The following is a 23274-nucleotide window of genomic DNA, read 5'->3' as shown; positions in this document are numbered from 1 at the left end:
ATGTACATATAAAATCAATTTTCTGTTTTCAAATGTACTGTGAATTTTGATGTGTACATGTACAATATAAATGCAATACCCTGTTAAATAATAAATTGAATTATTAACTTTCTATCTGGAAATTATCCTTTCCCCTAAAACCAAAATCAAGACGAACTATTAATGGCAGGACGACATATAAACTATGTATGACATATATTTTAATGTGCGTTTTTTGTAAACATTATTAAAAAATAATTTCGCGTTTAACATATAATTAAGTAGATTATGGGTAAGTAAATTTCAGGTTTTATAATTATAGCAGTAATTTATGGAAATAATGACGGAAATACAATAATCGCCATTTTTCGAAATAGAACGTTTGAAATAATAGTCATAATAGTTGTCCAGCTTGCTTGTGTTAGTTTACACTTATAATGTGGGAGTAGGTGAACAAGTATTGTGACTGTGGAAATATTTTAGGTGTTTTCTTTCGAAAACAGCATTACAAGTGTAACATTATAGTACATATATACATACAACACACACATATATATATAAATAATTTTTCGAAGTTTCGAAATTTGCTGTTGTAATTGGCGACGATCGATGATAAACAAATTTTTTAAACATCCCGAAAGATAATTCGAATATCGGATAGCTTCGGTCGGTATCGGTCGGTATCGGTTCCATCTACTCGGATCTTCGCCCCAGACCCCACTGTAATTCTTGAGGGCTCTGTGACGGCGCCCCTCCCCAACGGGAGAGAAAGAACGAACGAGTCGTTGCGGCGCTCTCTCGGTCTCGGCTGGCAGTCGACGTTCGTAAATGGCGACATACCGATGTCGAATGTTCGTAGCGAATTGGTGAATCGTCGTACGTGATGATGGCTCGTCACTGAACCTCGGACGGCGATGGGCACGCAAAAGCCGGAAGAATGGGCGAATTTGCTGATCACACGTTTCGAGGAACAGGTACATCCAGCTGTGACTCGGTCTACAAATCTGTTTAGCTTTCTTTTCCCATTCTATCCGTCTTCCCTCTTCGTAGCCGTCTCCTCTCTTTTTCTTACCTACCCTCTTCCGGTGCTTTCTCTCGCTCTTTCTCTCCCTTCCTCTGTATCTCTTTCTATTTCTCTTTCTTTACCTTTACCTTTACCTTTGCCTACACTTCTTAGTCCTTTCTTTTGTCTCTTCCTACTTCGTCCCCTCCTATCGTTTCTGTCATGCTTCCTTTTGTTATTATTTACATCGTTTCCTTTCCGTTCGTGTTCGGTTCACATTGTATCGAAATAATTCTACTGTGCTCTGTACACAATCGGAAAGGCCGGTAGCGGACACTTCGATTGCTTACATAAAGTTTTATAAGAAAACACGATTCTGTGCGATTGACATCATTTGTGCGCTAGAGCCATAGAACAAGTGTAAGACACAGTTTCTGTTAGTAAGTGAATATTGGTGAACAGTGAAAAATTAAAGAACGAGAGGATATGTCAAGGAAAATTTCACAAGCACCTAATATATTTACAACACGGAATGGTAGAAACAGTTGATCAAATAGAATTCAGAATGAAATCTACACGTTACGTTCAATCCATTATTTCGAGTATTTTTTTTGTCACCTTTTAACTTTTATTCAATTGTTTTTTTTAACTTTCTCAATGAAGAAAAATACGCTTCTGTGTGTTTGTATTTGTTATCCCTATTGAGTTTTTATTTAATTATTTTTCAACTTTATCAATGGCGCAAGTACGTTCGTTGTTTATAAACGTGATAGTATACTGCGGTGATTTTCTTTTTCTTTTAGAAATTTCATATCGAAATGTCATTTAACGTAGACAATTCATTATCTTTTCATTTACTAGTGTAGTCATTAATAGTTGGTATCATTGTCATCATGACTGCCTGTATCGTTCAGACCGTCCTTCGTTTGTTCGTTGATTGATTCGTTCATTCATGGGAAGGTGCTTTCTCGCGGTCTCCTCCCTCTACACGCTTTGGACTCCACGATTTGACCTTCGCCCCTTCTCCCTTTTCTCTCTACCCTGTCAGCTATTCAGTTAAGGTGTATACAAGGTGTTCCAAAATTCAAGTAAAATTTAAAAACTTGATTACAAATAATATTTAAAAATTAATAGCTTATATGGTCGTAGAATTTACGGTTATGAGATTTTAAAAACTGACGTTTTTTACATATTAAATATTTTTAAAACCCCTAAGAAGATGCGATTAATTCGATTAAATTAATTAAATGGAAATTTAAATATATGTATTACGTTTCATGTTAATGGTATCGTCTCATAAAACATCGATCCATTCTGACTAATATTCATTGTACATACCTTGTTTTACCACAAAGATTCTACGGTCGATAGATCTATAATAATACAAATTAGTTAAGGAAAAAATTAAAAAGCAAAAATTACAAAGCTGCAACTTTTCTATACCCACATAATATCGCTTCTCGATTGTATAACATAACCGATGGGTGAATGAAAATTACACCCGGCTTATAGTAGAAGAGTTCGATTGTGTGATAACACTTCGATGCATTTAAATATGTACTGACAAGACAAATCCAATTATACGAATATACTTGTAATATTCGAGTTTTATGACAACGACATATGCCACTGCACAGTCTCTTCGATTGGTTAATATACATGCATACGAATGCAGTGTGCATGAATCTTGATAATATTTTATTGTAAATAATATTAATTTTCTAAATAATTGTTGTCAGTAAATAATAATAAAAAATATGAAGTTATATGTCTGTAACAAAATTTTTCATCTGATTTTTTCATATTCGAAAAACCGAAAATATATTGATTATACATATATGCGTGTATAAAAATATGTAAAATGTAAAAACTCGAAATTTTAGCAATAAAAACATTTTAAAACAACGATTGTATGTTTTATATTTACGTTTGATACACTTCATTGACAAGTTTATGTCAAATGTGTTTCTCGATACTTTTACTTTTCCATCCTTCTTTTTTCGTATATTTAATAATTTATCATCTGTTTTTCATTATAATTTTTTTATTTAAAATATCTAGCAATAAATATTGATAATGTTATGTGAATTGTATCATCCATTTCATTCAAGTTATTTTACAAGTAATTTCAAATATTAAGCAGTTAATATTGAGGGATCTTATCATATAGAAAATTGTATTAAGGTAATGGTAACAATTTTAATGATCGTATGATCAAGTTTAATTGCACACAACATTGTGTGTATTCAGAACTAATTAGATAATAATTTTTTTTATACATAGTTGCCGTGTCGCAGTGGCCCACAAACCACCCATTCTCGTATGAACGAAGAAAGAAACAAAAAATGCTTGATAAAAATTTCTCGCTATCGTTTTTCTCTTGTAATATCCAGTCTCACTAAGATACTTCAAAATGTTACTGAAACTGTACCATGTCCTGGAGGTCAACGCATATTACACAGTACGGACCAAGATCGGCATTGCTATGAATCTATCATCATTGTTTTGGATACTTTGGAAAAGTGTCTTGCAAATCAACCAAAAGACACAGTTAAATTTGATGAGGCTATGAATGTGAAGTTTCTGCTTAGAGAAATATGCCAGTTTATAGGTATTGAAATTTTTAATATAATTTCTGTAATTCTGTATTCTTTTAACATTAAAAATCAACGTAATTGAATACTATTTCCAGATATTCCAAACGATAGTGCCCAAAATACTCATTTAAAAAATTTGGCAAGTAAAGTACTGTTTGCGTTGAGCTTAAACTTTTTCAATGCTGTGTTTAACAGAATATCAGCGAGACTTCAAGAATTAGCAAAATGTGGCGATGAAAATGTTGATTACAGTGATATTGAACTAATTCAGCATATTAATGTGGACGTTCATAGACTAACAAAACTTTTAAATGGTAAGTTTGCCATTTTTATAGACGTTTAGAATGGGTATTTTTGAAAATATTAAGTCATTTTATTTAGTAGTATATGATAGATAATAAAAACTATAAAATATCTAATTTTATAATTTTTTATTGTTAGTTTATATTTTGATAATAAGTTCATTCAGTATTATTTTACATTAATTAACAGTTTCTTTTTTGCTATTTTTTTACTATGTATATCATGAATTCAATTTAAAATTAAAATTTATCGATGTTACTAACTATCTAGATATGCATAATAAAAGGACAGTTTGAACTTATGATTACATAATATTTTCCATCACTTAATATTTTAGACAGAACAAATAGAACATGCATATTTATACGCATTAAGTGAAATGTAGATATCGTATAATTTTAAGTATAATTTATATTTGTGTTATTATTACAGAGACTATTAAAAAATTTAAGCAACTGAAAAAGTCTGCGCACATAGTTCTTATGAATTCATTGGAAAAAGCAATCTGGAACTGGATGGACACTTATCCACATGAATTTGCTGATATTCAGAAAAAGCCTATCGAAGATCTTGGGAAAGCATGTGAAGAATTGTTTGACATTCTTGACACATTCGCAGACAATAAAAAAGGAAGAGCTGCAGCTGTTTGGCCTCTACAAATTATGCTTCTGATACTTTCACCAAAAGTTTTAGAGGAAATAGTTAATGCTGATTCTGGTTCTCCTTGTCCGGCAAAACATATGAAAAAAAAGCAATTTATTGAAATGGTTAAAAGAGGTGTAGGAATGCATGGTAGCTCTAGCAGACAAATAGTAGAAGCTGCAGCAGCAGTCACCCGTATTAAACTTTGTAAAGCGTCAACATACATAAACAATCTAGATTCAAAGAACGTCATCTTCACGCTTGTTCAACATGTAATCAATGATTTAATGACACTACTTTTTAGTCCAGGAAAGCTATTCTCTCGTGGTCAAAGCTACGTTGCCCAAGACATCGACCTAATGATAGACTGTTTTGTTAGCTGCTTTCGCATTAAACCTCACAACAACGAAGTACTTAAAGTCTGCTTGAACCTGAGTTTTCCATCAACATACCAATTTGTCTTGGTCAGCTCATTGTACAAGTAAGAGAAAAGTTATTACAACAGAATCAATTTGTAATTTGTTTGAATATCTTAGAGATTTTACTTTAATATTTTTATCTATTTTTTTTCAGCATTTAACTGTTATTAAAGTCTCGAACAGAAAATTTTAATGCATCTTTTGTTTTAGAATTGTAACTCAACCAAGACTGCCATGGTGGCCTCAAATAGATCTTCTGTATTCACGCAGTACAGAACTTAGGAATATGTTTACCGATATTTTAAGTAAAGTGACACAGAGTTACACATCACATACACCGTTGCGAGTCATTCAAAGCTTCACACTAAAAGGTAAAGAGCAGAACAAGTATAGAGACCGTGGAGAAGAAATATCCAGTTACAGAAATTTACTGCTATGGATGGTGAAACTTATTCATGCTGACCCCATGTTATTGCTAAATGTAAGATTTTATATAATAAAAGGAGATTTGCGAAGAGCTTATGAAAAAAATATTGTTAAGTTTTATATGTATATATGTATTACATATGTATAATAAAAACTTCTGCTTTTCTTTACAGAATCAAGGGAAAGCTGGTCATGAAATACAAAGTTCTACATTAGAATTAATCAAAGGTTTAGTTTCCTTGGTTCATCAACCAACAATGCCAGATATAGCATACGAAGCAATGGAAGCGTTATTAGTATTACATCATCCAGATAAAATAAAAGCATGGAATCCGGAAGCTCCGATCAATACATTTTGGGATGTTAGTTCACAAGTTCTGTTCTCGATTTGTCAAAAATTAATTCAACATCAAATTGTTAATTACACCTGTATACTAAAATGGCTTAGGGAAATATTGATTTGTAGAAATGCTTTTCTAGCACAGCATAAGGATTATGCGAATGTGGGTAGTCAGATTGCTATCTGTAAGCAGGCACACATTGAACTGGAGGTTCGTTTAAATTCGAATGTAATTAAATTTATTTTGTATTACTTACATTGCACGTTTATTACATCTCTATTTTCAGGTTGTTCTTTTTATGTACTTGTGGAGTATAAATATGGAAGCGGTTTTAGTATCAATGTCTTGTTTTGCGTTGTTGTGTGAAGAAGCAGAAATACGTTGCGGTAGCGATGAAGTAGCCGTTACTTGTTTACTTCCTAATTATCATTTATATCTTGAATTGGCACAAGCTTCTACTGTGTTGATCACTGGTAAGTCTTAATATTCTATACATCAATGGTTTGATTTACTTTTGATTTACATGAATTGTCATACTGTCTAGATTAAATTTTTAAAAATAGGAATTCGAATCGAAAATTGAAAACTAAATTGTGTACAACAATATATTCGTTTTTCCATTGGGGAAATATTATTGTAAACCGAGTCCCTTTTCATGGTCGAGGGGTAGAAAAAATAAACTTATTATTATTACATTCGTTTTTCCTGCAAACTTAAGTGACTATTTCAAAATTAATTTCGATTCGAGTTTCTAATGCAAATATTTTTACCCGAATTCAAACATTCATTCATGAATTTTTGAATTCACTTTGTATTTTGATTAGTATAATCCTTATACGGCTGCAGTAGAGTATTAAAGACCTTGTTACCATAACAGCCAGCGGGGAAAGTGAAATATGTTATCACGATCATAATCATGGTACGTGTTATTCAGAAGATACATTTGAGATATGATTGAGATTACATAACTATTTCTTTTTTTTTTTAATTAATTCAATTGTAATGATTTATATATAGCTATTTAACGAATAATGGATAATAATGTACAAAATATATTTTAGGGCGCGCTGCTTTACAAAAGAGAATTATGGCCTTATTGAGGAAGATAGAACATTGTGTGAATGGAGTACAACCTGTATGTATAATGTAACAATTTATGTTTTATGTTTCTATAGATACTGTAATTAGTAATTACTAAACTCTAGAATTTACAATGAATGGTGTAAACTAAATATCTGACTAATAGCCAAAAAATTAAATAGTATAAATAAACTTTAATAAGATTCATTGTATTTTAAATATACTGAATTTCTTCATAACGAAATAGATTTTTATCTAATTTTAAATTCTTCATATTGATCTACAATTGCTTATTATTTATAAATAATTAATTAATTTATTATAAAGTAATTGCTTAATATTTATAAATAAAAAGTGATGCAAACACAGCTTCTTTTTATGTTTAGGCTTGGGAAGAAACATTTAAAAATTGGAAAATAACTTCTCAACAATTGGTGAATTATCCTAAATTTAAAATCGAGGACGGTCAAATGGAGTCCCACCGAAGTACAGGAAAACGTAGAGCATCGCATCAAAATTCGGAACATGAATTAGAGGATCAAATCAATGAATGGGCAAATATGACGGGAGTTCTCTGTGCTTTAGGCGGAGTGTGTTTGCAAGAACGCCCTTCGAATAAACCATTATCAGGCATGCTACTAAATTCTGATTTAAAGAAATGTTCTTTAAAACAAGATCATTGTGTATCAAATCCAAGTCAGGAAGTTCAATATTGCACGCAGTTTGTTTCGCACTTGTTGCATTTGCTGGTTTGTAATAATGAAAAATTCGGAAATCAAATTCAGAACCACGTTAAAGAATTGGTTGGCCATGAAATGAGTCCTGCGTTATATCCAATACTTTTCGATCAGATCAAAAGTATGGTTGAGAAATTCTTTAATCAGGCTGGGCAAATTGTTGTAGAAGATATTAATACTCAGTTCATTGAACATATAATATTTATCATGAAAAATATATTGGATTCAAAGACGGAACAGCCTTCTGAATACCTTGGAATGACCAGTATAGAGGGAATGATGTTAGCAATTGTCAGATATGTTCGACATTTGGACATGACTGTACATTCTATACATATTAAGACAAAATTATGCCAGCTTGTCGAAGCAATGATGGAAAGACGAGATGATTTAGCATTTCGACAAGAAATGAAATTTCGAAATAAACTCGTGGAATATTTAACCGATTGGGTAATGGGTGCTACACATCAAATTACTCCATCAACTAGTGGAGATATAACTGTTTATACTAGGTAAATTATTCTTTATGTTATTAATTATTTACATCTATGCGATTAAAAGCGATAAGAGTGTTTTTTTTTAATATACAATACCCGGTTTACTTTTCGTACGTAATTCAAAACTGTAAAAAATAAAAGATTCAGATGATTCGTTTAAATATTTGTATTTGGGGTTTTAGGGATTTGGATCAAGCTTGCATGGAAGCAGTGGGGGCATTGTTACGAGGTCTTCCTTTGCAACCGGAGGAATCTGACCGTGGTGATTTGATGGAAGCAAAATCCCAATTATTTTTAAAATATTTCACTCTCTTCATGAATTTATTAAACGACTGCAACGAAGCCGCTGCGGAAGAAAAAGAGCACGCATCTCAGCAGCCACGTTTATCTAGTAGTAAATTGTCTACACTACGGAATGCTACCATACAAGCAATGAGTAATCTTCTCAGCGCAAACATTGATAGCGGTTTGATGCATTCTTTAAGTAAGTCATACTACATGTATAACTTAAATTGATTCTTTTCTCAAAATTTCATGCATTAACAACTTCTCCTTTTTCCGTTCTTAAATGTCTCAATAATTGTAGGTTTGGGTTATAATCCTGACTTACAAACACGAGCAGCATTCATGGAAGTTCTCACTAAAATTCTTCAACAAGGAACAGAATTCGATACGCTAGCAGAGACAGTATTAGCTGACAGATTTGAACAGTTAGTTCAACTTGTTACAATGATTAGCGACAAAGGGGAATTGCCTATCGCAATGGCTTTAGCTAATGTTGTAACAACAAATCAAATGGATGAGCTTGCTCGAGTCTTTGTGACATTGTTCGATGCAAAACACTTATTATCACCGCTTTTATGGAATATGTTCTATCGTGAGGTTGAAGTTTCTGATTGCATGCAAACTTTATTTCGAGGAAATAGTCTTGGAAGCAAAATTATGGCATTTTGTTTCAAAATTTATGGCGCAAGTTACTTGCAAAATTTATTGGAACCATTAATAACACCACTGTTAGATGACACGACAACTGGTTTCGAAGTTGATAGCGCAAGAATGGACACCAACGAAGACATAGAACAAAATGGACGCAATTTGATAGCGTTAACGCAGAAAGTATTCGATGCTATAGTATCTTCAGCCGGTCGGTAAGTTTTTAAAATATACGAAATTAAAATATACAAAATGGGTCACTTAATACTATTTGTTACATGAAAATATTGTTTACACGATTGTTCTATAGTATTAAAGAGTGCTTAATGTACATATATAGATTAAAAAATCAGTGATTACTGATATATTCTTTAAATTTTTTATTGGAAGTAGTGTTCAAGATGTGTATTATCCATTGCAATTGATTTTTAATTAAAAATATTTTCTATGTAAAAATTTGCAAATAATTTAAGTAAAAGAATTAGTTAGGTGTCTTGTATAAATGAACAGTACGTGCATCTTAAATGTAGACACGCCGTTATTTCCCGAAGTATTAAAAATGCAAAGAATTGTTCTAGACGAATATTGTGTAGTATCAAGGATACATGCATTATATCGAGAACACATCGTGATGATCTATTTGACCGTAATTATGGACGCAATTTATTATACTAGCCAACAATTCTTCCAGGTTTCCACCACAATTGCGATCTATGTGCCATTGCCTATATCAAGTACTGAGCAAAAGATTCCCACAATGTCCACAAAACAATATTGGTGCAGTAGGAACAGTAATATTTTTACGTTTTATTAATCCGGCTATCGTATCGCCTCAAGAAATGGGTATTGTGAATAAACCTGTACCTTCTCAAGTGAAAAGAGGCCTCATGTTAATGTCTAAAATACTTCAAAATATTGCGAATCATGTTGAGTTCAGTAAAGAACAACATATGTTACCTTTCAACGATTTTTTACGGGCGCATTTTGAAATTGGAAGAAGATTTTTCATACAGATAGCGTCGGATTGTGAAACGGTAGATCAGGCCAGTCATCCAATGTCATTTGTGTCGGATGCCAATGTTTTAGCGCTGCATAGATTGCTTTGGAATCATCAAGAAAGAATCGGTGATTACCTTAGCAGCAGCCGTGACCACAAGGCGGTTGGCAGAAGACCTTTCGACAAAATGGCCACATTGTTGGCATACCTTGGTCCTCCTGAACACAAACCGGTAGATTCACAGTAAGTAATCGTAAAAATATTTTGAATTTATTATAAACCGTCATTAAGAGTACCAATGTCTAAAATACATTAATTTCATATGAACAGTTTAGTATTTTCTTCATCTTATGCTCGGTGGTCAAGTATTGACATGTCTTCAACTAATTTCGAAGAAATTATGGTGAAACACAATATGCATGAAAAGGAGGAATTCAAGAGTATCAAGAATTTAAATATCTTCTATCAAGCGGGAACCAGTAAACAAGGATATCCTATATTTTACTACATTGCCAGACGTTATAAGTGTGTACTTTTATTTTTAACTTTTTATTTTTTAACACTAGGAATAATATTTAAATATTAATTCGAATTTTATATTTTTATAGAACCTGTCTTGGCGACACATACGACGAGTTGCTGATATATCATGTAATTCTTACGTTAAAACCATTTTGGCATGCTCCGTACGAATTGGTTGTTGATTTCACGCATACGTGTTCAGACAATCGGTTCAGAACTGACTTTCTACAAAAATGGTTATATATATTGCCTAAAACCGCCTGCGAGAAAATTCACGCTGCATATATTTACAATTGCAATAGCTGGGTAAGGGAATACACGAAGTTCCATGACAGAATTTTGGCGCCCCTGAAAAACAATAAAAAAGTAATTTTTCTCGATGGACCGAATCGTTTGAACGATGCGATTGACATTGACCAACAGAAACTGCCTGGTGCTACGCTCTCTCTTGACGAAGATTTGAAGGTTTTCAACAGCGCCTTGAAACTTTCTCACAAGGAAACTAAGGTATCCGTGAAAGTTGGACCAACTGCTATACAAATTACCTCGGCGGAGCGATGCAAAGTACTTTCGCATTCCGTTCTTTTAAATGATGTTTATTATGCGTCTGAAATTGAAAAAGTTTGTTTACTAGACGACAATCAATTCACATTAACCATCTCGAATGAAACTGGTCCATTATCTTTCATTCACAACGATCGCGATAGCATCGTTCAGGCTATAATTCATATAAGAAATCGATGGGAACTGTCACAGCCAGAGTCTGTGTCTGTTCACCCAAAGATTCGACCCAAACACGTACCTGGCACATTACTAAACATGGCTTTATTAAATCTCGGTAGCTCGGATCCAAATCTGAGAACAGCAGCATACAATCAATTGTGCGCTTTAACTGCAACATTTGACTTGAAAATAGAAGGACAATTATTGGAAACATCTGGACTCTGCATACCATCGAATAATACGATATTCATCAAACACCTCAGTGAAACGTTGGCCGCAAAGGATCCACACCTCACACTGGAATTTCTAGAAGAATGCATACAAGGTTTCAGATTGTCAAGCATTGAATTGAAACATCTGTGTTTAGAATATATGACTCCATGGTTAAATAATCTTGTGCGATTTTACAAACCGAATGACGGAGGAGGAAAACGTCAAAAGCAAGTAACAAAGATTTTAGAGAAATTAATTACATTAACCATCGAGGAGGTAGAAATGTATCCAAGTATACAAGCCAAGATATGGAGCACAATTGGAAGATTGCCGGATTTAATAGATACGGTACTGGATAATTTCATTCAGCGTAGTGCCAACGAACTTGGGTCTCCAACGGTTGAAATAATGGCAGATACAGCAGTAGCTCTAGCATCTGGAAATGTTCAGTTAGTCGCGAAGAAAGTAATAGGAAGACTTTGTCGAGTTGTGGATAAAACCTGTACTTCGCCAACACAATTGCTAGAACAGCATACAGGATGGAATGATATTGCTATTCTCGCAAGATATTTATTGATGCTATCTTTCAATAACTGCCTGGATGTGGGAAAACATTTGCCCTATTTGTTTCATACAGTAACGTTTCTTGTCTGTTCCGGTAGTTTGAGTATGCGAGCATCTACGCATGGATTGGTCATCAACAGCATTCACTCACTTTGCACTTGTAGCTCTCCTTCTTTTTCAGAGGACACTTACAGAATATTGCGAATGAGTTTAGACGAGTTTTCTCTTCCAAAGTTTTATTTACTTTTTGGTATTAGTAAAGTAAAATCTGCTGCGGGTACAGCATTTAAATCTAGTTATAAACAGACGAATGAGAAATGGCCTAGCAACGAGCGTAGCATTACAAGTACACACGACAGGGAGAGGCTCTCATTAACTAGCTTAGAAATTATCACGGATGCTCTCCTTGAAATAATGGAGGCTTGTATGCGAGACATTCCACAATGTGATTGGTTGAAAACTTGGACTTCTTTAGCGAGAAATTTTGCCTTTTGCTATAATCCAGCTCTTCAACCACGAGCTTTGATTGTTTTTGGATGCATCAGTAAAAGTATCACTGATCAAGATATGAAACAATTACTAAAAATATTGGTGAAGGCACTGGAGAGTTTTAGTGATATTACTTTGCTTGAAGCAATTATCATGTGCCTGATTCGGTTACAACCATTACTGAGATCAGTAAGATATAACTTACATCCTTCTGTATCATATATGTATCATTGAGTTTCAAATATTTTATAATGTAATATTTCTTAGGAATCTCCGATACATCGGTCTTTATTCTGGGTAGCAACGTCGGTTCTTCAGTTGGATGAAGCATCTTTATATGCATGCGGCTTAGCACTTCTTGAACAGAACCTGCATACTTTAGAATCTCAAGGAAATTTCGATGACAAGGTCTGGATTTGGCTTGTACACTTATTTATATTATAGCAGTGTTCAGCGTATTTGGTTATGGTCTCAAAAACATGTACTACTACTCGTATTTAGACTCTGGAACATGTGATGATGTCAACTCGCGAACCTTTGGAGTGGCATTTTAAGCAGTTGGATCAGGCTGTAGGACTGTCATTTAAGTCCAATTTCCATTTTGCGTTAGTTGGACATCTTTTGAAAGGATATAGACATCCTACGCCAACTACTGTAACAAGAACAGCCAGAGTACTCACCATGTTGTTAGGTATTGTAGCGAAACCATTCAGAAGGGACAAATTTGAAGTAACACCAGACAGTGTAGCTTATTTAGCCGGTAAAGCTCTTTTTTCCTCATCTTTAATTACATGTTTGTTTGTGTTTGTATACCGAAAAATAATAATTGATATATTCTTATGCAATTAGCTTTGGTATCTGTGTCTGAAGAAGTAAGAAGTAGATGCCATGTTAGACATTCGGTTACCAAAAATGCAGAATCGGGTAGTACAGATTGTATTGATAATTTGCTTCCTCATAATGCAGTGAGTAGGTTTTGTAATTCTCTTTATGTAATAAATTTATTAGTGTAACATATTATATTTCATATAATTCATTTGTAAAAGTAAATGTTAATATAGTTATAATTTAAAATCTTACATTAACGTGCTCTCAGTAGTTAATATTTAAATATTATATGTACGAATATGTTTCATAAACTGTATCTTCATGTATAGGATACATCAAATCCAACAGCTAGCAATCCTACAAATCGCCGGCAGAAATCATGGGATTTACTGGATCAATCTGCGCTCACTCAAGCTAGGCAACAAAAACAGTATTCAACGCATCAGGTATGCAACATTTCATTTAACTACCAGTATATTAAATCTTACAGAGAAGAAATAATATTATACATATTCATTATACATACAGGGTGAGTCAGAACATATGCAGCCGGAACTGATACCGGATGCTAATATAAGAAAAATAAGGGCATATAAACATATGCGTGATACGACGCATATTTCGAGTTACAGCTTACTTTGTGTGATACCACAGAATTGAATATATTGTATATTAGAAAGTATTATAAAGTGATTGGAGCAATTACCATAGAAACTACGTTCAGTGGAGGAAAATGTTACTATATTTTTTATACAGTATGTATTTGCGTTTTAAAAATGAGTTACTCCAACTGTAAACTAGAACTTTTTCAAGACACAACACACTATCAAAAACATATAATATTTTTCCTTCACTGAATATAGCTTTCATACTAATTGTTCCATTCATTTTATAATACTCCATAATATTTACGCGACACTTAAATCATGCATAAAAACAGCATTCTAACATCAAACTCTGTTGTATCTATGCAAAAGATTGTTGTCACATAAAATAAGCTGTAACTTGAGAACAAGATCACATCAAGCAAACATTTATTTGAACTTTTTTTCTTATTTTGGTGTGCTGAATCAACCCTTGCTGTACTTCCTGCTTGTTCTGACTTACCCTATATTCATATAAGAAATAACATTTATCCTATAAATATAGGGACGCGTTACAGATTTTGACATCTTGATTTTCTCGCTAGTACTACTCGAAACGAAAAATGTTACAGATGAAAGTGAAACATTCTTCAAAGTGAGATATTCCAGTATCAGAGACCAAAAATAAGTTATTTTTAAAATTTTTCCGAGAAAAATTATTTAAAAAATGTTAATTTTTATTCAAATCTTTCGAATAATAAAGTAGTTAAAAAATTTTAAGATTTATCTGTTATAGTTACAAATAACCAATATGAAGCAAGAATAATAGTGCAAGTAATAATAGTGAAAAAATAAAGATGTCAAAATCAGGTGAGGTACCCTCTATATAATAACTTATAAAATCTTAACTTCCACTTAATTAATTTTATGTTTATAAACTTTTCGTTTTAAGGGTTTCTATACACAGATGTGATATTTTTTCACATTTTATAATATATGTAATGATAAAGGGTATAGCCGGCTAACCCTCAGCCGACGAAACAAAGCAATATTTGCCCATATAAAGGATTTGCTAAACGCGTCACAATGCTGCGTTTTGTAATCCACAAGCCTTTTATGCTCCAATCGTCAAACTTCATTTAATGATTTGGTTGCAATTTTTCATTTAAAGTTTTGGTTGCAAATTCATAGCAAATCAAGAGCAGATTGCTTAGTGGGGCTGATTTAAACGGCTATTGAACCATTCGATTAAAAGTTGAAAGAGCATATCGACTATATTTTTATAGTAGCAACATGTAGTTATACCAATTGTTCTTAAATTTTTTATGATTTTTCGGTGAAGTGTGTTATAGCATACAAATCCATTTTTTCAATGTTTCTTTTGTGAGAAACTAAGTTATACTTCTTTTTTTCATTTAACACTAGAACTACCGAGTAATAAATACGACTGATGTATATTGCTTTGTGATAATTACAAGACTACATTTATTCAAACCTCATAACATTTTTTTCTAACACGTGTTTCAATACAGAAGTTCATTCAAAAATTTCTGATGGAAATATTTTTATAATTTCAGTAATTGTGAAAGAAAAAATTAGGAACCAGTCATTTTGACTGGTTCGGTGGTTCTAGTGTTAATTAGCAAATTATTTATTGTTCAATATTCAAAATTCAAAGATGCAATGTGTCAGTTCAAAATTAACGAAAATTGTGTTATACGCGTTTGAATATCTTTACTTTAATTTAACATCACAGATGGGTATAACACTTAAAATTTAATGTACGACTTTTTTTTTTAGTGATCTGTCGAATGGTCTATTGGCCGTTTAAGTCGGCTGATTGGTAGTATTGGCCTTTTTAATCGGTAGTACCCTTTTAACAAACTATTGATCTGTGTATATGTATAACTTTGAAAATTATATATTCAAGTATTTTCATAAATATTACTATTATCTAACTATTATGTTTTAGAAACTTGTTACTATTTTTTGTTATTGTTTCTCACTTAATATGTTTAATACTAGTCTTTTATTATTAATGAAACAAAATCGAATACAAAACTGCAAAATAGTAATAATATTTTGTAAATTTGGGTATAGAAAAAATAAAAACTGTTCACATTTTAAAAATATGATTTGCAAATGAAGAAGCTAGATTATAATTTACATAAAGATCGAAGTTTTTCATGATTTCTTTGCAACGTCATATTTACTAATTCGTTATACACTCTTTAGTGTATCTTAAAAAAATAAAAGTCATTTTTATATTGATTAATATTATTTATTGGTTTTTGTTCTGGTATGTTCCTCTGTTTTCTCTTACGGCCTCAATGCTCTCATCTACCTATGCCTATCTTGCCTGTGTCTGGGTTGCTTAAAACGCAATGCAACTTGTCACTTATATGTGTCATACTCCTTCAATTTGTACGAAAATGATGATGTACGCAACATTAACAAGACTGGACGGATTTTATTTAAAACGCAGCGATCCTTTTCGGTACCCACTGCTAAGGAAACAAAATCCACTGAAGAAACGGAACCAAAGGTATATTTATTCCATTTCTATTACAAACACTTAAATTATTTTCCTTTTCCTCATCAATTTCAATGCCATGCATACGATTTTGTGTATTATATTATCAAATAATAAAATATTTTAATCTCATATATTAAAAATGAAATAATTTTTTATTATGACCACATTTTAGTATTATCGCTTTCACTTGAAGAATATATCTACACATACTAAAGTTCTTATAATTCATGCAGAATCGAAGTGCCAGAGTCAGTGTCAGCAACGAAAACAATGTATTACTCGATCCAGAAGTGCTGACAGATTTTTCAACACAAACTTTAGTTTTAACTGTTCTGGTTACCTTGGTAAAAAATTCGACTGATGAAAATGAGCAACGAATTCTTTATGAATATCTTGCAGAAGCTTCTGTAGTATTTCCAAGGGTATTCCCAGTAATGTAAGTTCTTGTCTTACATATATTTCTAGATACCATACCTACCTTAATCTTTAACACGTTGACTGCCAAGCGTTATAAATAATAAACTTATTGTTACGGATATTGGTTGAAGGTAACGATATTGAGTAGTTTAGTTAAGGGGGTAATGGGTAGTCAGGTAGTCATCCTGACTACCTATTCAGGATGCCCCACTTCATTGGCAGGCCAAGGTTGAGGTATGTTGTGAGTCATGTCGTTGATCTTAGCTTTATGCGGGATTTAAACGGCTAGGCGGAAATTTAGAGTAGAGTGGATATTGGTGCACTTACTCCCCGCGTAGCATTGGCGATATTCGACTTATATAGATATACATATACATTATTTACATTATTTTGATTTTTACAGTCACAATCTGCTCGATGCAAAAATCAATAGTGTTTTGTCTTCCTGTCACGATCAAGGCATATTGAATTCTGTACAAGCAATTATACAGAATATGATTGCATGCGAAGATACAAGCCAGCAACAATTACATTATTTACAAAGTTGTGGATTTGGAGGACTGTGGAGATTTGCTGGTCCGTATACAAATGTAAGTAAATATTATAGTTAATGTAATTAATTGAGGATACTAGTATAACCAAAAGTAAAGATACATAAACAATATTTTCTCCAAGAGTGATCAAAAGATTTAGTTCAAGAGTGAATAAATTCCCACCACTAGTATGTTCGCCCTTGGATGCTTGATCACGCAACAATATAAGACAATGCGAAGTAGGATACTGATTATACAATACTAATGCAACTGCAAAATTTCATTATTTTTAGTTATTTGTTTATAAAACTTTCATTATCATATTTATCAGATTTTTTTTATTGAAACGAAATCATATACGATATAATTTGGATTAGACTTACTTATTTAGTAAGTGACAACAGTTTTGGGCGAAAAAGTGGACAATTAATAAAAAAGAAAAACATGCTTATGTGAGAGTCAAAGCAAGCGGCACAAATTAAAACTCTATACAATATGTGATCATTTTCAGCCCAGGGGTTTCTTCACTCTTGGAGCAAATACTATACTATTACACTAGGAATAGATTAAGGTGTAAACTTTAATTTACCTTTAACACTTTTTTTATAATATCTTGCAGTCTAATTGCACAGCCAAAAGTGCACAATTATTTGTGAATTGCTTAGAAGCAATGATAGAGACATGTTTGCCAGTTGATGATGGTGAAGGATCAAACAGTAGTGAATTTCTATCTGAAAAAAGTAAACGAATTGATATACAAACTTCAGAAGGCACGTTAAAAGGCAAAAGTTCTAAATTATGGACTAACCGAACCAGTGTACGTACATTTTCAGAAAGGAAGGATGAAACTTCTCGAAATATTATAACTGTTCACAGAGAGTAAGTCAATTGTTAGTAATTTCATGAAACTTTCATTTCATTCGAGTTTATAGGGATGTTTTAGTAAAATATTATATATATATATATTTATCGATACAAATAAAAAGATGTCGATAAATACATTGTGATATTAATTAACGATATGAATTTTAGTCGCAGTACTGAAAGCAGAGGGGATATTTCTATGGATTCTACGAGTCATGGAGGAAGCACTTGTAGTAGTAGCTGTTCACAACCATAACAATTAGCGTGTGAATTTAAAAAATAGTGGTGTAAACATGCGCGAAAGGGGCAAGTTGGTTGGAAATTGCAACGAGAACTAAGGTATGTTCAAATAACTTGTTTAATAATGTAATTATTTATTATTTATAATGTATTTGTTTACTTACTTATCATTAATCATGATAAAGTGTTGGAAAACTTTTATTATTCTAATGATAATATAAATAACGAATATGAATTAAAATTTACCTGCTATTTAGCGTGTTAAATAATTTATATATAATACTACATTACTGCATTTGTTGTGTTAGTAGGTTTTCATTTGTCAGTTTTCACAACGAACTTGAATTATTTATTTTAACAATATATTTTTTTTTAAATAAAGTAGGACAAAAAAATGATACTACTAATAGCTAATTACTCGATCTGAGTGATTTGTACGAACTGATTTTTTTAAAAATGTAGGTTTCAGTAATCAATTTTTCGTTGTGATGGAAATTCATTCTAGATCCGGGATTGGAATTATTGGCACGCGAGGGCCGATTTTCGAAGGGTACGCCTCCTCGACTCAGCCGCGCGTCTCGCTCCCCGTGTCGGTCCTAGGTCTCGGGCCAGCTCAGGCGCCTACCATAGGCGCTATTGTAACCGTTACAATGTCAACGTCGGCGATGCGAACAGCTACGTCCAAACTTCCCGTAGATTTTAGCAATTTGCCAAGCACGTCTAAACATGCGGGAAGATCAAGTTATCCCGGATATTAATACAATTTGGACAATACAATTAAAAGTGATTTTTAAAATTTATCTTCCGAATTTATTTTCCAAATTTATTTTCTACAGCTGTCGTCCGAAATTATCGTGCGAAACAGTGGAATAGGCCTACAGGAGATACCACTGACAAAAAAAGAATGCATTGACAATAGTACGTCGACGAGGAGGCGTACCCTTCGAAAATCGGCCGTCGCATGCCAACAATTCCGAGCCCTGTTCTAGATGATGGAAGCGATAAAACATACAACACTAATAGTGTCATGATTTTTGTCATTTCAATAGTTACAAAAAAATAAAATTAAGTTCTTCTACATGCATAACAAAAGAAAAGCTAACTATATACCATGTAAAATGTTATGCATAAAAATACAGAAATATTAATTCATAAGAGAAATTAATCCATTTGTAAATTATACGTCATAAGTAATATTTATTATCACAACGTGATAGATAATAAAAGAATGAGTAATTTCGTATAGTTAAAAAGCTATTACTGAAAAATAAAAGAAGACGAAATTTTCAAAGGTTCATTTTAATTGTATGTAGTCAATTTCCCGCCGAAAATAAGAGAACGGTCTCAACATGTTCTATACACTAGTAAGGTGATGTCAAAATCAGTATTGATAGTTCTCCCTTTACTAATCAAAGACTGTTTCTAAACATTTAAGTTCTCAGAGAGTGCTTCTTTATACTAACTTTATTATGTATTTTCAATCAAGGAACGCAAACTTTTTGGCTCCATGTTATTGCTGCAACATGTCAAATCAGTTTAATCCAATGCCGTCCACCTCACGTTAACGAACCCACTGGAATGGAATCCAACACCCCTTACCCATCGCCAGACTTTTATTTTCTTCAATAGCAGTATATTATATTCTCTTATCTCCGAAGCTTGCGAGATGAGTGGAAACGAGTAAAAATAGCAAGACACGAACGGATACTACTATATTCATGACAATTTTAATTGGTTGTTGGTAAAAGTGAAAACGTATGTAAATGTATTTAGTGAGTTCGAATACCTTCTGCGCTGTTTCTATAAATTTAACTCGAATGGAGTATTTACTTACTCTTAACCCTAGAAAGCTAAAGGAAGAGTAACAAAATGTCCGCGGAATATAAAGTTTTCGTATTTTTTAAAAAGAAATTTTTGTAGAATGCTAACAGTTTGATTTTCTAACAAAAGATGTTATATTTAATGATGGTAAGCTTATATTCGATTATAAATAAACATATTTTGAATAAAAAAAGTTCTGTTATGTAGACATAAAATGATCCTATCTGAAACTGGCATTAAACCTGTTAAAACTGTAAACGTCGGAGGGTTAATAACGCAGATGTTTGATACATATTGCTTTTTGTGTTGAAAATAAATCGTTTACGTAACGTTATTTTATTGACAGTTAAACAGTACACGTGGATTGATGAACTCGTGCCGAATTGCAGTAGTATCCGTATCTGTTTGTTTTTGCCTATTTTGTTCCAAATTAAACGCATACCCTTATACCAGCGGTCTACAACTCTGTATTGTTTAAAAATTCGCTTCGGAGTCGACAATTAATTAGAAATTTGTATTTAAAGTGGAAAGAATTATACAATAAAGTGTCAAGTCGTTGACCTTTGTTGTATCGTTGGCCTATGCGATTTTTGAACGAAAAATTATAAGATAATTTTAACAGTTAATCTAGTTTGTAGTATCATGGTAGAGGTGAGATGTTTATCTAAATGTTTCTAACCCTTTACAGCTAAATATTTTTATATATCATAGTCCGAATCTGTTTCTATTTCTGAACAGATTTAACATAGTCTCACGTTGTTAGAATAATATTATTATATATATAGTTTATCAGAGAATTCTTATTCCATGTACAGCTATAAAGGGTTAAACACGTTTATTTTTCATTTGAATGTACAGTAGAGGAAAACACAGACATTCGGTTCTATTTCTTCGACTTGATTGCGGCAAACGAATAAAGAAGAGAACGTAGTTGTTAATATTATAGTGCGATAGGTGAGAAACATTCGTTCGATCGAAACGATGTGTATTTAATCGGGGATTCGCCGAAAATGGCGGCGAGAAAGCGATCAAGATGCTTACATAAATACATAACAGAAGTTTTCTACGAACATAGAGATATATTATATCAAGAGGAATGTATTCGCGCGAATAGTCACGAATGTTTCGTGTTGTCAGATGTATCGTGCGAAGAACGTAATTCGTTGAGAGTAGATTTCTTGAGCAGTACAGAATTTCGCGAAGTATTATTATTTAGTTTTATATTTATTATTTGAATGTAATTGAATTTTATTAGAAAAAAAGAAGAAATCAACAAAAACGAAATACAAACAATAAGATGTATGTATGCGTTCTGCGGAGTCGTGATTATTGAGAATATCGTGTTTTCTCTTTGCTAGAATTTCGGGAGGGACGGGACTCGCCTCTCGAATACTACATATTATATAAATATAATAGTATAGGTTCAACCCCTTGCGCTTCGCGTATATTGCATGTATGTGAACTAAAAGTTAAATATCACAAATCAAAAATGATGTTATACTTCGTTGATACCCGTGATGGAAATTTGCTCTGCTACTAGTTTGTTTAGGATAGGTTGTTTGAAGATATATTTGTTGAAAAATTAATACCTTTTGCCGATTACTGTAACATATACAGCAGTTGGAAAAAGTTTCGTTCAAACGTTTTGAGAAGATTTGGCGTCTTAAATATTTTTGTTTAATTTGGATAAGTGAAAATATTAGGTTGGTGCATATGAAAAGTTGAATTTTCTCTGTGAATAACAGAAACTCGTCTCATGTATTAAAAGAGGTTTATTTAATCAAAACATGTTCTATGAGCTTCGATACACTTTTCCTCGCGGGTTTTTAATAAATAAATTACTGAATTAATAAACTTTAGTATGCTCTTTTTGATATTGTTTTCGTTACTGAACAAATAATCAAAATTTTCAAAAAGTTAGTAATCTGTCGGTGATACGTTCAGCGAATAAGGTAATTAATTTCATTCACTTTGATTATTGTTTTTTGGCCGTACGTGATCGGGCATTGTCGTCAAAAAAGTTCAGTTCTTCATAATTAATGGTGGACATAAAATTTTCAATTTTTCGTGCCTATCTTCGATGTATCGACAATATATTCTACACAAACGTTTTGTTTAAGCAGCGGATGGTTTTTTCAGCATTATTTCCAAGTCTGTATTTATATAAGAAAGTGTAGAAATAACAACAATCTGTTCTTAACATTAAATTTTAAAAACAATAAAAATGCACATTATTGCACAATAAAGTAAAAAATTTGTTCGCTCGATGTGACTGTGGTAATAGATACTCGAACTATATAAGAGTTTATGTACAGAAATAATAACATAACGAAATCAATTATACAAACATTTGCATATAAACAAAATCGGACAACTCATATCTATCAACCTAATAGTACGGCATTTTTTGAAGTCGAAAGACTACGCACATTTATCTAAAGCACTGATGCTATTTGCTCAACAATCTCCCTGGGTTGAAACGAAATTATTAAATAATTTCTAATAAACTGTGAACAGTCTAGTTTCATTTTTGACCAATTTCTTTCAACCAGTTAACTGAGTGACCGCATATGCAAATAAAGTTACAAATGAATAAAAAGAATTTTAATCTTGACTTATCCTACATTACACGCAAAAACGATATAACGTACGCCACTACAGGTATAATGTTATGATAGAATTGGGCTTGCCAAGTTATCAAGTTACAATTTGAATGCAAACTACGTGTACTCGGTTGACAGGTAAAACTAGTTTTTCGAAATCGTAGCAGTTTCATTGAAAACATTAGTGTTGTAGGAATCACACAATTCGAAAATCGAAGGAAACTCTGTATAGAAGCAGATCTTCCAGAAAAAAGCGGCAGGGGGTTGATAATGCGACGATGCTCTGGAACGCGCCCGGTACATCGATGCGTCGATTTATTTGAAGATGCTCGAGCAATCGGACGATTATTTCTAGAGTTGTCTAAAACGAAACACCAATGATT

The 23274-nt window shown here is 32.6% G+C and overlaps 1 protein-coding gene across 2 annotated transcripts; it reads left to right on the top strand.

Annotated features, from left to right (window-relative positions):
* The first annotated feature begins 536 nt into the window (after positions 1–536).
* On the top strand, positions 537–20378 carry Nf1 (neurofibromin 1). 2 transcript variants are annotated; one of them, XM_076785181.1, is made up of 25 exons: positions 537–953; positions 3266–3593; positions 3675–3893; positions 4315–5005; positions 5154–5424; positions 5543–5920; positions 5997–6183; positions 6588–6629; positions 6772–6845; positions 7177–8039; positions 8207–8508; positions 8611–9172; positions 9649–10197; positions 10285–10479; positions 10563–12654; positions 12733–12873; positions 12967–13225; positions 13315–13430; positions 13623–13739; positions 16363–16422; positions 16647–16849; positions 17234–17420; positions 17983–18242; positions 18396–18566; positions 19954–20378. In XM_076785181.1, exons 1-24 carry the CDS (start codon positions 894–896, stop codon positions 18481–18483), a joined length of 8244 nt encoding a protein of 2747 aa, XP_076641296.1. In that variant the 5' UTR covers positions 537–893; the 3' UTR covers positions 18484–18566; positions 19954–20378. The 2 variants fall into 2 exon arrangements, with proteins under 2 accessions (XP_076641296.1, XP_076641295.1); XM_076785180.1 differs by having other exon boundaries at positions 16336–16422.
* Positions 20379–23274: the final 2896 nt, after the last annotated feature.

The sequence above is a fragment of the Halictus rubicundus genome, chromosome 3 (assembly GCF_050948215.1).
Source record: "Halictus rubicundus isolate RS-2024b chromosome 3, iyHalRubi1_principal, whole genome shotgun sequence".
Classification (NCBI taxonomy): Eukaryota; Metazoa; Arthropoda; class Insecta; order Hymenoptera; family Halictidae; genus Halictus; species Halictus rubicundus.
This window is presented reverse-complemented; position numbering and strand designations above follow the sequence as displayed.